At 47.8% G+C, this 16,450-nt stretch overlaps 1 protein-coding gene across 6 annotated transcripts; it reads left to right on the top strand.

Moving 5' to 3' along the window:
* The first annotated feature begins 1,317 nt into the window (after positions 1–1,317).
* Positions 1,318–9,484, top strand: Kcne3 (potassium voltage-gated channel subfamily E regulatory subunit 3). Of its 6 annotated transcripts, none has more exons than XM_028877521.2 (4): positions 1,325–1,425; positions 2,779–2,788; positions 5,588–5,699; positions 7,653–9,484. In XM_028877521.2, exon 4 carries the CDS (start codon positions 7,693–7,695, stop codon positions 8,008–8,010), a length of 318 nt encoding a protein of 105 aa, XP_028733354.1. In that variant the 5' UTR covers positions 1,325–1,425; positions 2,779–2,788; positions 5,588–5,699; positions 7,653–7,692; the 3' UTR covers positions 8,011–9,484. The 6 variants fall into 6 exon arrangements, with proteins under 6 accessions (XP_028733352.1, XP_028733355.1, XP_028733354.1 ...); XM_028877520.2 differs by having other exon boundaries at positions 2,751–2,788; XM_028877519.2 differs by lacking the exon at positions 2,779–2,788 and having other exon boundaries at positions 1,318–1,425.
* Positions 9,485–16,450: the final 6,966 nt, after the last annotated feature.

The raw sequence follows: 16,450 nt of genomic DNA, 5'->3' as shown, positions 1-16,450 counted from the left end.
CCTTTCCTGGAACTCACGCTGCAGCCCAGGCTGGCCTCGAACTCACAGAGATCATCTGCCTGGCTCTGCCTCCCCAGTGCTGGGATTAAAGGCATGAGCCACCACCACCGCCCGGCTCTCAAGGCTAGTCTTAAGCATCACTGGGAGTCTTGTTTTTAAAAATGCTGATTTCTGGGCCCCACTCCAGACCTTCTGAATCGGAGTCTCTGTGAGGAACCTGCAGTCGCCTTGACGGAAAAAGCGCCCCCTTGTTTTGTAGACTGGGAACTAAGAGTGGGAACCTAGGTGGCCGGGATGACTTCTCTGACAGGCGGTCTCCAGCCGAGGGAGAAATGGCTGGATAGAAACCGCACGGCAATGGTGTGTTTTGAAGGAGATTAGGAATTATGCACAAGATGCCTACCACAGGGCAGGTCTTCTTGTTCTCCCTAAGCACTTCTTAGATAATCATATCCTAAAGTTCTGTAACTGAAATTGTGTGCCTCAGAAATACTGCAGTAGATCTGAGTGTGTTAATTGTGTGACCCTCCGCTGGTAAAGAGAGCTTGAGTCAAGTGGTCCCTAAGTCCCTGAGAGGCTGGTCCCTGTTTCTGTCATTTTCCTGCTGGTGGCCTCCTGGCTCTCCATTTCTCAGCTTCCCTTGGCGTCTTCTCTTTTACGTAGCCTGTAATATCATCAGAAACGATTTGAAGGAGGACCCGGTGGCTGGAGAACGAGTGATCTGGGGCAGACACCAGTTAGGATGTGGCTGGACGCAGCAAGTTGATCAGGAATGTGAGGGACTACGGAGGGAGAAGGCACCTGCTGGAGTGTAGTGGATTCTGAGTCTCAGGTCGGACACTAACTTGCTTGGTGAGGATAGACAAGTCACCTCCCCAATTTGGGCATCTGCAAACTGGAGAGCAGGATTTGTGTTAGAATCAGATTTTTTTTTTTTTTCCTGGCTATTCCGGTTTTAGTATTTTGGATTCTGAGAACACGTTTGACCCTATCATAAGCCTGTGAAGAACGCGTGTAAGAATGATGGTACCCACTGTGAGGAAGCCAAGGCCCCAGTAGGGAGCTGCCCAGTGCCATACAGGTGCCACGCCCAACTCCATCAACCCCCAGCGCTTGGTCTGGGTTTCTGGAGAACAGTTTTTTTGCTGGGTTGGCTGAGACATAGCGACACAAACGAGAAAAATTTGGTCTCAGGTCCAGGAAGCGGGCGGTTCCCCACAACCGGGTGAGGCCAAGGAGCTGGGCGGAGGCACCCGAAGCTAGCCAGCGCTGAAACGGGTGTGCTAGGGCAGGGCGGGGCCGGAGGAGGGGACACGCTGGGAAGGGTAAAAGGGAACCAAGAGCCAGCGGGAGTGCAGAGCAGTGAGGGCAGGGAGCGCTGCGGGCATCATTGCCGCGCTCACCGGAGACAGAGCCCGGACGCAGGTAAGGCGCGCCCGCAGGGTTTGAAAAGTGCAGGGGTTTGCATCTCTTTGGCGGGGGTCCAGGATGTGTTTTCCTTGACAGGCAGGACCCGATTTGGGATGCTGCTAAATTACTGAGTAGATTCTCCCCAGGGAGAAGAGCGGGTATCCCCAGGCAGCACGAGGGAGTTCAGAGCTTAGCTGCGCGTGGACATCGTGGGAGGCTCGCACACGTCCTGCCAGGACTCCCTCAAGGCAGCCAGAGCTCCTCCCCGCCTACAGATAGGCAAGAGAACAGTACAGGTCTGCAGGGGGACATTCGCGGAAATACCGTTCCAGGAGTCAGTCTGGCTCGACCAGAGCGGCGGGCTCTGCAGAACTGCCCGCTCTGCTCCACTGTGACTAGCCCTCTGCGACCCGTTCTAGGAAAGCCGGGGACTCCCAAAGCATCTTGTGTGGCTAGTAGCAGGTCTAGGTCAGAACGTCTTGGGTTCTAGTTTTCAGGTAGTGCAAACCTGTGCCGACCAACCATGGCTCTGTGACTTGTGCTTTCTTCTCTTAGGTCACACCTATAGAATGGGTCTCCTTCTCCAGCGGCCCCACATAAACCACATTAGGGCGCGGGAGTATTTGAGAGGTCTCTTAGCCAGCGTGGGAGAGCCCAGGGAGTGATTCCTCCTAATTCCTGCCTCCTTCTCCTCATTCATTTGCATGTGAGGAAACTGAGGCCCTTATCTAGCTAGGGTCACAGCAGGGGCCAAACTGAATGAGAGTCAGTGTCTCTTCACCCTTAGCCCAGGACTCTATTTCACTTAAAGATATGGAATAAACTCATTCTCTCCGGCACTCAGCCACTTTGTCCATTCCAAAAGAGGGGTGCTGTGCTGGAGGCATTAAAAACTGCCTTTCAAGTCTTGGCTCCCTCAGATGAAAACCAACAAGGCCACTTTCTTCACTTCTCAAGGCGCATTTCTATCTGCAATGCGGCCGTGCTTGAAGCACCTTCTAAGAGGGAGGCCAGACAAGACCAAGGACCTCCAGTCTACACACGGCCACACATACTGGCCCAGGAGGGGGCAGAAACCCAGATCTCCTCCATCTCATACTACAGAACGGCACTTCTAATGGCGAGGGCTCATGGGAAACATGAAGGAGGCCAACATTTCTGAGATTCACAAAGAGTAGGAAGAAACCCCGGGTGTCTGTGGAGGGTAGGAGGGCCACAGCAGGGAGTGGCACATGGTGACAGTTCTTGGTAATGAGGGGTGAACTGAGACATGGAGACAGCTAAGGGAACAATGTGAGCAGGCTTCCCAGTAATGTTCTCTTACATTTGCTCTTTCGAAGACATTTTCCCATCTATTGTCTCTTCCAGTTCTCACAAGGTAAGCCGGGCATGGGTAATTGCCTCCATCTTACAGATGTGGTTCTGAGAAAATAAACGCAGTATTCAAGGTCACACAGCCAGACACAAGCCAGGACTGGGATCATGAAAGGCTCCCTTGAAAGGCAAGATCACAGGCTAGGCTGAGATTGGGGCTGTGTGTGTGTGCAGTTTGTGGGTGTGGGTGGCCACACCTTAAGTAGGTACACAGGGAAGAGCATTGCAAAACCATTTACTGGTGTTTGGGGGCCAAGAATGTTTGCCCTTTGGATACATGGGTTTGGATCAGGTGCAGGAAGTGTCTGGGCTCCCAAAGGAGGCTCACAATCGTCCTTCCCTGCCCCATGCCACCTGATCAAGGAACCTCCCCTTTCCCCAAGGCAGCCTGTCCTGATCTAACTTGGAGTTGTTCTTCCTTTGTTTTTCTCTTAAAGCATTGAAAGCTGTTTCCACGAATCTGCTGGGGAAAGAGTTAAGGGGGGGGGGCTCTCTTATGGAAGAGGTACTGATTCACTCGTTCTCTTATTCTTCAGTGCAGGCCTGGAGAATAAAGAAATGCACGAGGGCCGGGCGTTGGTGGTGCACGCCTTTAATCCCAGCACTCGGGGCAGAGCCAGGCGGATCTCTGTGAGTTCGAGGCAGCCTGGCTACAAGTGAGCTCAGAAAGCGCAAAGCTACACAGAGAAACCTGTCTCGAAAAAACCAAAAAAAAAAAAAAAAGAAATGCACGAGGTCCAGGTCCCTGCCCTGAAACCTCCAAGCATATGCATATGGGCCCACAGGTATACTCACCCACAATGGCTAAACAGCAGGATTTCCTAATGAGGCTGTTTTCAAAGCACTCTGGTAACAAACGAGAGAAACTAACTAGTTGCTGAGTCGGGGAGTCCTGGGAAAGGAGGAATGAAGGGTTTGCTGAGCAGAGGGCAAGTGCAAAGGAATTCCTGCTTAAGAAAACAGCATGAGCAAAGGCAAGAATCACGCACGGATTTCCGTGCAAGCAGAGTCTGTCGGCTGAATTCATGGCCTGCAGCTCACTGTCAGGGACACAGACTCTGGGAGAGCCACGGCGAGTTGGAGCCAGGGGCAGGGTCACTTCCACAGGAGTTCGACAACCGTTAGCTCTTTTCAGCTTGCTCAACAGCCGTTCATCTTCATTCCAAGCTAGCCCATTGCCTATTTCAAGCAAAGGCCTCTCTACGACTGGAACTCTGCCTCTCCCGTCCTGGAAGCTTGATAATCAATGACTCTCCAGGAGATGGAAGCCAGAGGCAGGTCCTAGGGAACCAGGCTACCCGTTTCCAGCTCTCTGCTTCTCCTCACCCCAACAGTATGCTCAGTACCTGGCACCTTATCCCCACTCAAGCCCAGCACCTGAGAGTATGAACTATGGCCTCTTTGTTCCCCAGTCAGAACTCCAAATGTCCCAAGAGACTGACTGGAGGGTCTGATGGCTGCGAGGCTGCTGGCCTCTCCGCTCCACTCAGTGAATTTCAGCCTGCCCTTCACTTGCCTTACTCCCACGTCCCACACTATCTGTCTCTTCCCCTGGACAGACCGTGTGGGTGAGGTCCTAGGAGGAAACGGGGACACGCCAATCAGTTGTCCCTCAGTTTACCTGGGCTGGAATGTCAGGTGTAAGTCAATCCAGAGACTCAGGAATATCTTTACCTGCTAGGAACACTGCAGCCCTCTCCATCTCAGGCTTTGAAGGCCTCTAGAAGGCTCCCAAAGGCTGCCTCCACTAGCCAAGCCAATCTCACAAGATCTCACAACATGACTCTGTGAGTCATACTGTCACAGGATGTTTGAGCTGACAGTGACCCCTTCATTTTACAGATGCAGATAGAAGTTGAGATTAAAAAAAAAAAAAAAAAAAAAAAGGGAAATCACATGCCCAAAGTCACACAAGTAGCAGCTGGACCAAGACAGCTGCCTGGGCTTCCATTTCCTTTACTGTAAAATGAGGACAGTTAGCCTTCATGAACTCTGAAGGTCCTTCCAGCTCCTGCACTAAACAAACCACCGCCACCATCTGTGGCATTTACAGCTGTGCCTTACAGAATGCTCTTTAATTTTCACAACAAAGCCATGCTATAGAGAGTTCATTCTGGGACATGTTCATTTTAATTATTTTATGGCATTTATTGGGAGTGTGTGCGTATGTGGAGGTCAGAGGGCAGCTTTCAGGAGTTGGTTAGTTCTCTCTTTCCACCATTATAGATTCCAGGATCAAACTCAGGCCATCCGGGTTAGCAGCAGATACCTTTACTCATTGAGTCATTACGGTGGCCCTCTGGGGGCACATCTGTATGCTGTCTGTCCAAACGGATTTGATTAGTGACGCTCCTATTTCTAGGGAACTGCAGACTGCCATTTCACGGCTCAGCTCACTCTCTTGGATTCTAAAAGGCTTCTCCTAAGGTGCCAGCACCCTGGGGAAGGAGAAGGTTTTGAGGTTGTGCCGTTGGCTGGGCCACAAGTTAAACTGAGGCTTCCCACAAAGTCAGCCAGTTAAGATGTTAGGAACCTGGGACTGGGAGACAGCAATCAGATGTCCCTTGGCCACCACATAGTTCCTGTAGCTACCACTCCAGGCTGGCCTGGGCCAGCTGTTTCAGGAAGGGGAGAGGAATAGGGGTGGGGTCAGAACCCACAGAAAGATGATTGCATAACCTTTAGGAACTGACCTTGGGCGATCCACCCTTGGTTCTGAGGTTTGTGTGTCTGGTTCCTTTCTCTTCCTCCTCTTCTGCTTCCTCCCCAATTTCTGGCTCTCGGCTTTCCTGTAAACACCAAGACTCTGGCTATATCCACATCCCTGGAGAGGCCAAGGAACTGAGGAGCCGTGGGACACCCACCAGGAGATTCTCAAAGATGTCTGGGAGCCAGCAGAGTTCCTGTGCTGTTTGGTGAGTTCTCCAGATCTGTGACGCCTTCCCTGGGCCCCATCATTCAAAACCCCTTTCCAAGGAAGGAAACCCAAGAAAGCTGACCAGGAACAGGGAGATTTCACCTCTGCTGTATGGATGCTTCGGGTCTTAAAAACTGAGTGTATTTGCTTCTCAAAATGAAAAGCACATCCATCCTCTTCAATGCAGTAAAAGAGTGTTATAGTTATAGTTAAAAATGCTTAATTCCAAATCTGCCCTCTTAACCACAGGAGTGCATAACTAAGTAGTATTGCCCATCTTTACATTGCCGTGGCATAAATCTCTAGAACTCTGCATCCTGCAACAGAAACTTTACACTCGTTGTTCAACAACTCCCACTGATGATCTTTTTTTGATAGATAAGGAAGCCATGTCCATCACGGAAACTAACCTCCCTCAGCGTGGGCCTGTCTAGATCCATGCTGTTTGTCTGTGTCTGTCTGTCAATTTGTCTGGGGCTCTTCCTCCTTAGACATTCATGTTAGTCATTCCCTCCCCCAAATCCGTCTCATGTGTCACATCTGTCCTGCTCCCACTTTGTCATGCCTTCTACCCTGCTCCAGAACTCAACACCTGTCCCCAAACATCTTAAGATCCTTATCACTGGCCTGCCTCAACTCTCACCCCTGCCAGGTCACAGAGCAGCTACATCATTATCTCAAAGCACCGAGCTGCACATTTTAAAATGCAATGGTATCTTCAAAGCCAACTGTGGGAGCAAGTCCCAACACTCAGCATGGCACTCCAGTGCCCTGTGATTTAGACCCACTGCTTTCTTCTGTCCCACATCCTGTCTTCTCCTTCTGCCCATCTTACATTCCAACCTCTTGAAGTGATCTTCTATTTTTCTAGACATTTTGTGTACTGTCTTGTTGATGTTCATCTCTTTCCGTCCTTGCCTTCTCTACTTCTTAGAACGGTTCAAGGTCCAGTTCGAATCACTCCATCCCAGCGAACATTCTCCAAGCCCTGATGAGTGTTAATCACCTTGTGTAGCTCCTCGGTTGCCACCTGCATCGTATTAGGCTGGCCTTGAGGGTGAGGACTGGGTTTGAGCTTTCTCAAGGCCCCTGTATAGACCCTAGTCGGAGAAAATAATGATTCATTGAGTCATTCATTTCACTGTGGTGTTCTTGCTTGCCACCGGCCCATGTGGAGGAAAATTCAGGTTTCTTGCCTCTTACATCTTAATTCAGGAAGTCTATATTCTTTTCCCTCCTTCATCCAGACAAGAGCACAGGATGGCAGAGAACCTCAAAGGCCTTTCACGGAATGTAGGCCAGTTGTGGGTGGCAGTAGGGTGCAGCTATATTATTTAGATTCTGTTCCTCTAATTCTGCATAGAGCTGTCATGAGTATTTATCATGGCCAGAACTACCTTTTCTAGAGGAGATACCTGGTGGGTAATCATCATGTTTGGTACATACAGGTAATAATAATGTTTGCTGACAGTTCTGCCTAGGTGAAAGAGAGCTTTGGAATCAGCCACGGAATTGTGGGTATTTGGCCTATAAAGAGCCCTGAAAATAGACACTGTTTACTACTGATCATGAATAAGCTACTTACTTGTTTGGGGCCTCAGTTTCCCTGTGTATAAAACGGAAGGAGTTAGATTAGATAACCTCTGAAGTTTTCGTAACCTAGTCAGTTTATGCAATCCAAGAAAGAGAGAGAGTACTGTGGCTTTCAGTGGCCAGGGAGGGCTCTACTCCACACGCACTGTGGACGCTCTCGTGCGTGCTTATGTCCAGTAGTGAGGAAAGCAGATGTAGAATTTCCTGTCACTGAGCCTGAGGCCTAGTGGAGAAGACAGACGAGCAAAGAAGAGCGGAGAAGAGACATGTATCGGGGCTCTAGCCTGGTCTGCAAAGTGGGGAAGTCGTTCAAGCTGCGGTAACAGAGGCACCCCTTTTCTTTTTCTCTCACCATCAGATGGCATTCCAGTTCTTCCTGTACCTCAGTTTCCGTTGCTATGGAGACTTCCAATGGGACTGAGACCTGGTACCAGAGCCTCCATGCTGTGCTGAAGGCTCTGAATGCCACCCTTCACAGTCACTTGCTCTGCCCGCCCGGGCCAGGGCCAGGACCTGGGCCAGACAACCAAACTGAAGAGCGTCGGGCTAGCCCTCCTGGCCGTGATGACAACTCCTACATGTATATTCTCTTTGTCATGTTCCTATTTGCTGTCACTGTGGGCAGTCTCATCCTGGGGTACACCCGTTCCCGCAAAGTGGACAAACGCAGTGACCCCTATCACGTGTACATCAAGAACCGCGTGTCTATGATCTGATGTGAGGTGCCTGAGGATGATGGAAGATTACGATGCCTGAGGATTGTCTTCTTCGGCCTCTAGAATTCAGCTCTGGACCCTACCAAGCCTCAGTGTCTCTATCTATATAAGAGCAACAAGAAATCGGTAAGAGAGCTCGTCACTGGGACCAGAGAGGAGGAGGGGCTGGTAGGCCTGGCCTTGTGGATAACACATTTTTTCCAGACAAAGATAGGCATTATAAACCAGGAGCCCACGAACAAATATATAGAAGTATGGACTACCGGCAAGCAGGAAAAGAGGGAGGCAAAGGGAAATGGAGCAGAAGACACTCTGGACACTTACTCTTTTAATGTACGATCTTCAAACATGAGAAACCTTGATAAAATCGCGTAACGCTACTTATTTGTGTTTATATTTCTTTAAACATACTTAACATGTGGGTTTTGCCTCATCTGCCAACAAAGCAGAATAGGTACCATGACTGGAATCCAGGAACTCTGGTCCTTTTGTCTAAGACTTCTCAGTGACACATGGGGTAAGATCCTGGCCCAAAGAACTTGAAGCCGAGCTTAGTAGTGCATGCCTGTAATCCTAGTGCTTAAGAGGCTGAGTGGGGAGGATCATTTGAGTTCAGGAGTTCAAGACTGGCCTGGGCAAGCCCTGTTTTGGTAGGGAGCTTGGGGGTCGGGGAGGCAGTGAGAAATACCTTACTTTTACAAATATTACCAAAGACATGTCACTGTGTTAATGTATTGCTTAAGCACTTCCAGGATCTTAAGACAGAAACTGTGCAAAGCGCAGGGTCCTGAGCATTATATTCATTAGTGACATGGGCATGTGCCTCTTCAAACATGTCACCTGGTCCTTCCCAGTCACATCTCCAATCCCAGGGACTTCACTACCTCAGATGTAGCTTCTTCTGCTCTGAATTCTGTGAGAATGTTCTAATACTAACTTGAAATTTGCTTCTAAGGGATTATTACTACACCTAGGAGATGGCCATATTAAATGATACAGTGTGTAAAAGGATTGATTTAATGGGAGAAGCAGTGAGCATCTTACCTTTAAAGTGGTGTATAACTTTAGCTGGTTGTTCTGGTTAGAAGTTTTTCATTTTTATTAACTTGATACAATATAGAATCATCTGCGAAGAGGGAAAGTCAGCTGAGAAAATGCCCCCATCAGACTGACCGGTAGGTAAGCCTGTAGGTTGATGATTGGTGTGAAAGGTCCCAGGCTGCTGTGAGTAGTGTCATCCTTGGGCAATGGTCCTGGGTACCTAGGAAAGCAAACTGAACAAGCCAGGATGAGGAAGCCGGTAGGTGACTTCCCCCATCAATTCTGCTTTGGTTCCTGCCTCCAGGTTCCTGCTCTTACTGCCCTCAGTGATGGACTGTAACCTGAAAGATGTAACATAAAAAAAACCCTTTCCTCCCCAAGTTTCTTTTGGTTATGATGTTTATCACAACATTAAAAACCTTAAGTAAAAACAGCTGGATACTTCCCTTTTTGGTCCTTTTTTTTTCTCTTTAGTATAATGAGGTAGACTTGAAAGTTTAATAGGCTTATCAGTTCTGCTCTTAACATTTGCATGCATTAGGCTGAAGCACATAAAATTGCTGTTTGTAGGTCAAAAGCAGGTGAGTGTCAGTCCTTTCACATGGTTCTGCCTAGTTCGTACACCATGGTGAGTGAGTTCTCCACCAGCCATTTGCTCCATGCCGCACACTGAAACCACCCTCTGCTGTGTCTGATTTCAATCCGAAGGACCCCTGTGTGCTTCCCAGGAGGCCCACAGAAACATACATACTTGTACTCAGCAACTGCATTCAGCAAAGGATTTTTGATAGCAGCTATCTCAATAGCTTGGATTATAGGTGGATTTTCCCTTTCCATTTCAGCAGTGTGTGATACATGACTTATAAGACCCAACATATGATGCTTGCATTATAAAGGACACGAAAGCTGCTTCTCCAGTAAAATCAAATATTTCTCAGTTAAAAGCCTGGGCTGCTCTTGCAGAGGACACACAGGCTTGGTTTCCAGCTCCATGTGGCTCACAACCGTCTGACTCCTGTTCTAAGGGATTCAGTGCCCTCTTCCGGCCCCTGAGGGCACCAGGCATGCTCGGGATGCACAGATAGACGTGCAGGCAAACATCCATACACATAAATAAAAATGAATACATCTTAGAAACAATAAGATAAATGCTTCTGTGTTTCTTGAATGGAGGCTCAAAAGAGCTGTTATGTTGGATCTCTGCAAAAGTATCAGAGCCGGTGTTTTGAGTTCTTTTTTTTTTTTTTTTTAATCTCTTCTTGAGGGGGAAGGGATGACTTCCTTAAGGACATATGATAAGGCAAGATGGCAGATTCTAGAGTCTACAGCCAATGGGACTCTAGAGGCTTTCTACTCTAAACACCTAAGTAAATGGTGGGCTGCAATCAAGTACAGCTTTGAGTGGTCAGGTGATAAAGGATAGAAGTTTTTTTGAGAAATGAGATTAATTTGATCTGCGGGATTTGGAGAATGGGAGAAGTGGAGAACTGGAACACAGCTCTGAAATGTAGGATAAACAGGCAGAGCGAATGCAGAAAATGAGGCAAGGGAGCTTGAAGCAGAGACCTTCAAACACACTGTCCTTGGGAACTGGGGAGAAGGAGCAGAAGCTGCCCCTGGGTGGCTCTGTGACTCTGTCCCCATCCGTGGAGAGGTCTCAGCACACACCTGTACTCAGCAGGAGACTTAATTCTAATTCCTTTACTTGCAAGTTACAGAAACCCAGATTGTATTGTTATGAGCACAGGGGAGATCATGAGAACCGCGGCACAGCTCATGGGTTCAAACTGGAGCTGCAGAGACTGAGGCCCAGGAACCTGTCTGAATTCACAAGACAGGCGGGCAGTGTGTTTCACTACTGAGAGTTGGTAGTAAAAAGTCTGGAATTTCAAGCGGCCGATTTAACATTCTAATATGCTCAGATGAAGGCATTCCTCTCAGCCCTCTGTCGGATGGACCTCAGACCAACTGTGAGGGAGCGGCTCAGAATCATGAGACATCGCTCAGCCCACCCGATTTTTGTCTGCTTCTGTTTTGCCCTCTGCTGGCCAAATCTCAGAACACAGCCTTGACTCTCAAAGCCAAGTTTCAGTCTCATTTTTTCCAGCTGGCATTTGTTGCGTGCATACTTCACGGTGAGCATCACATAGGCGTGGTTGTCATATATAAGGAAAACAATGCCCGAGGACATTTGCTATACATCAGGCAGTGGTCTACGAACTTATACTCTTTAATTCAGATTTTAAAATTATCATGATGATATAATATAGCGAGTACATTCTATAATCTTAAAAAAAAGCTCACTTATTTTTGATCTAGTGCCTTCAGAACAAACCATTCAGTCATGCCTGTGGTATGCACAGGTCAGATCTGAAGTTCCCTGGAACTAAATGGGAAAGTATTTTGGAAAAATGAGAGCAAAGTTTGACACCAGTGATGCTGAATTTACTAGAAAGAGCACCCAGGACAAAGGTTTAGTGGCGAGGAATGCTTGGCAGGGGAGATGTGCAAGAAAAAACAAAGTAGACAGGGAAGGAAAAGAGCCAGACAAAGTGTGCCAGGTTATGCCCAGCCTTGGTCTGATGCACAGGGAACTGTCCTCTGTGGCTGGGACATACACTATATAGCAGAACATACACTCCTTTGAGGTAAGGGGACCTTTTGTACCCCTAGTCAGTCCATCATTGTAAGTAACCCTGCTCAAGATGGAAAGACCAGAAGAGGAGGCGAGGGGGTTCTGGCCAGTGGAGGATAGTTTTGTGGAGAAGGCAGGCAGCCATGAGCTGTGGCAGGAGAGCACCATGAACACAAGCTAACCAGGATGTGCTCATGGTTGAATTAGCAACAGTTTGGCTCCTGGAGAAGGTTCTGAAGTTTGCCACTGAGTTGGTTCCACCTTTTGTGGCTCTCCTTTTTATACACGTTGGGCCTGCTGGTGGTTGGAGGGGTACTCAGCCCCCTTCCTTCCCCCCCACCCCCAGCATGCTTCCATTTGCCTGAGGCCCAGTCTGGGGAAGGTGCAACACTAAGCTAATGATAGCATCACTCCCGCAGGCGAAGGGTTTCACATGGGACTGCATCAGCATCTACCACAGCAGTGCTAACTGAGAAACAGGAGCAGAATGTTCCCTCTTGAGAGAGTCTACATGTTTAAGAGATGAGACGGAAACTGGGCAGGATGGTGCATGCTTGCAATCCCAGCACTTGGGAGGTAAGGTAAGAGGATCAGGAGTCCAAGGGCATCCTCAGCTACATAGTGAGTTCAAAGCTGGCCTTGGCTACAGGAACAAGGGTTCTCAAAAATCAGGGGTGAGGGGAAGAACATGAAATAAATAACAAAAACACAATAGCACTAAATCGAAGCAAGTAATAAACAAAAAGTTAAGTACCAGAAGGCAGAGGGGACAGACATTAATGTGGAGGTCAAAAAGAGGAAAGGGGACAGCGGGGCGATGACCGTTACTAGAGGCTGGCATGCTGACACATTTGCAATCTCAGCACTGGGGAAGTGGAGGCAGGTAGATCCCTGGGACTCACTGGCCATCCGGTGTAGCCCTACTAGGGAGTACCCAGCCAGAGAGAGATCCCGTCTCACAAAATAAGATGGATGGCATCTGAGAGACATCAGCCGAAGCTGCCCTCTGGCTTTCACATGTACACATATACACATGTACCTGCATGTAGAAGCATGTACACCACATACCCAAAAAGGAGGAAAAGGAAGTGTTTGTGGATGTTTCTGGAAGTGGACATTTAGTAAGACTTGATTAGGAGGTACAATAGAGTGCGGTCCATGGATGGTGACCGAAGTAGGTTGATGGCTCTGCTGCGTCGTCATTCAGTGACCCAGGACAGTGACTCCAACTAACATGTGTTACTCAGGGTCATTCTGGTTGAAGCATTTCTACCTAGTGAGGAGAAACAGAGAACAGCAGTCCAGGCCAGAGGTTGACTTGTAAGCACATTTGGCAAAAGCTGCACACATTTCATTTGCTCAGGTTCGTTCAGAGGATCAGGCCACACAGGCTGCAAGGGAAGCTGGCACAGGAGGTCTGTCTGGCTACTCACACCCCAGCCAATGTCTGTTACTTTTGAACAAGGGACCATAGCTCGGTGAACAGCTAATAGTGTTGAGTCCACCCTTCTCTCTCCCAACACAACTGGTCAAGATCAAAACGCTTATAATGCTGCTAGAAGAAAGAAATGTTGCTCCTTTAATTGGATCTTCTCAGGAGGGCAATTATGGAAACCTCAGGAGTACAACTAAGTCTGTCTCATGAATGTGACTGTGTGACTTTTGATCTCCCCCCACTCTGCCCCCATGGCACCAGTGTGTCTGGTCTCTGTTCTCATTGGGATGGTAATATTAACATATCAGTGTAAGCACAGGGAGACACAGACAAAGCAGGGCTTTCAGAGCCAGCCCTCTGTAGGAAAAGGTTCTTCTTTCAAGTGCTACTGAGAATCCTGAACATGATCCGCCTGATGAAATCAGAGAACCCATCTGTAGCAGTGGTTAACCCATGACAGAGAATGTGCCCCTGCGGCTAAGCGGGTTAGAAGTTATTGAAAAGGAAAGAAGGAGGAAGAAAGCCAGTGTTTGATGAACGGCTGCATCCTTTGCTACACACTGCCATGAGCCAAAGGTTTCATCTCTTCCTGGGGGCTGCTGACAGCCAGTGATGAACTGATGTAAACAAGATCTATCACTTCAGCTTGGGATAACTCTGAACAACCACCTCAGTTCCAGAACTCCAGGGTCAGCTGAGACTTCTGCTGTAACCACACTCTGAGTTAGCTTTTGTCCACTGCCCACCCTACTTCCTTACTTCTTTATCCCCCATCTTCTCAGAGCCTCCTGCCCAAATCTTCGGTACCTAATTCCACTTCTGAGGAGTCAGTTTCTCCTCAAGAACTGCCTTAACGCTGAGCCCATTCCTCTGTCCTAACAGACACAGGAATGGGATGATAAAAGAGAAGGAGGCAGTTACTGGTTCCAGCATACTAAATAAAAGGAAAAATAAACAAGATTAGCAGTGCCGACAGCCTTGCATCCACTGACTAGAAAGAAACAGCCACTAGGTGGCGCAGCACTACAGTTCTGCAGCTCCTCCACAGCACAGACTGTTGCCTTAAATACGGTAGAAAGCGTGATTGTCTCTAGAAGGAGGAAAATGCTGGCTCATTATTTCTTTATTTATTTCTTCCTTTTTTAAAAAAAACATATTCTAGAGACATGAGTGTCCTAAACCTTGCATTACATATATTCCACTGATCTCTACACAAGATTCCCAAGCTGCTGTTTCTCCACCTGCCGCAGTCACCGTTACTAAGGTAGGGCATGTGGGATTCCGAACAGTTGCTATGATTCTCCTTAAAAATGAAGAGAACTGGCGACATAATCTGTGGAGTCTCCCGCCTTCCCCACCCTTCTCTGCTTCCCTGCATGAGAATAAGACATAACAGGATCAGTCATGAAATATAGTGGCTCAGGGAAAGTAGCCATGGGAACCATCACAGAAGACGGAGAGCTTGAGAAAATTATATAACAGAGCCCATCCGTTCTCTGTTGTGGAGTTCATAAAAAGAAATACTCCCTATTTGGAAAAACACTTCGTCTTTGGGAGGCTGGAGGGCTTTCCTGACCTCAGAGGAAAATACTTGAGGGTCTTTTTTCCATCGTATAAATTTCTAAAGGAATAGAGTTTGATTGCCTAGCGGGGGAACACCCCAATAATTACAGGGAAGAGAGTTGGATTCTACAAAACTTGAAAGAGGGATAGATAATGGGGGCCTGTGTTTGGCCTTTTCCCAGCCCTCTTCCAGGCTCCCTGGCAGTGATGACTGTAAGGTCACCAGAGGAAACCAAACCAAACGAGCAGCTGGAGCTTGGATACTTCTGACTGGTCCATAGCTTCTTGGACAATGAGTATCTTCAGGGTAATTTCAGTGAACCGAAGACAGTCCTCCAAGTTTTCCAGGGGAAGCCCTAGAGAGTTTACATCCCCACAAGAACTCTGAAACTGGATACTCTATCTGGTTGATGGAGGTGAAGATAAATTTAATTTCACCTCTAAATTAAAAAAAAAAGTTAATCAGATTTTCCCCTTTTATTGAAAATGGATTTCTTTTTCACATAATATATCCTGCTTATGGTTTTTCCTCCCTCGACTGCCCCCTATATCCCCTCCCATCTGGATCCTCTCTCTTTCCGTCTCTCATTAGAAAAGAACAGGATTTTAAAAGCTAATATTAAAATATAACAAAACAAAGCCGGGCGGTGGTGGCGCACGCCTTTAATCCCAGCACTCGGGAGGCAGAGGCAGGCGGATCTCTGTGAGTTCGAGGCCAGCCTGGGCTACCAAGTGAGTTCCAGGAAAAGGCGCAAAGCTACACAGAGAAACCCTGTCTCGAAAAAACAAAAACAAACAAAAAAAAAATTAAAAAAATAAAATAAAATAAAATATAACAAAACAAAATATAATAAGACAAAAACAAAACTATCACATCAGAATTGGACAAAACAGTCAAAGAGAAGGGAAAAAGCCCTAGAGAAAGCCCAAGAGTCAGACTCACTCTTTTGCACACTCAGGAATCCCATAGATTCCTAACACTAAACCGGAAGCCATAGCACGTACAAAGGACTGGTGTAGACCCTGTGCATGCTGCTTCAGTCTCTGTGAGTCCGTGTGAGTTTTGATCATGCTGACTTAGAGGACCTAGTTGCTTGGTCCACCATCCCCTCTGGCTCTTATACACTTACTTCTTCCTCTTCCATAGGGTTTCCTGAGCCTTGAGGCAGGGATTTGATGGAGACATCTCATTTAGGAGAGAATGTTCCAAGGCTCTCACTCTCTGCGTAATATTTGGCTGAGGGGCTATGTATGTGTTCTCATCTGCCGCAGGAGGAAGCTTCTCTGATGATGGCTGAACAAGACACTCATCTATGACTACAGCAGAATATCATTAGGGAGTCATTTTATGCTGTGGGCTTATTTGTTTGTTCTTTTAGAACAGTAGTATTTCGTTTTTTCCCAGGTCCCTGGGTTATCTAGCCTTAGGTTCTTGGTCACCCAAGCAGTGTCAGATTTGAGTTCCATCTATTGGAGTAGGCCTTAAATCAAACCAGATATTGGTTGGTCACTCCCACAAGCTTTGTGCCACCATTATACTAGCATGTCTTACTGGCAGGACACCATTGTAGATCAAGGGTTTGTGGCTGGGGTTAGTGTTTACGTTTCTCTTTGGGTAGCATGTAGAGCACTTTCTGGTACCAAAGAGACTAGAATAAAGGGGTGAAGGCTCTAGGTAGGCACCAGCTCGACTTCTCCATGCTCAATGAGCTGTGGAGGTTGTCTTCAGCATTGGGAACTTGCTGTCAGTTTGTGGAGAGCAATCT

This window comes from Peromyscus leucopus, chromosome 1, assembly GCF_004664715.2.
Source record: "Peromyscus leucopus breed LL Stock chromosome 1, UCI_PerLeu_2.1, whole genome shotgun sequence".
NCBI classification, from domain to species: Eukaryota; Metazoa; Chordata; class Mammalia; order Rodentia; family Cricetidae; genus Peromyscus; species Peromyscus leucopus.
Note: the sequence above shows the minus strand (reverse complement) of the source record. Positions and strands in the feature narration are given on the sequence as shown.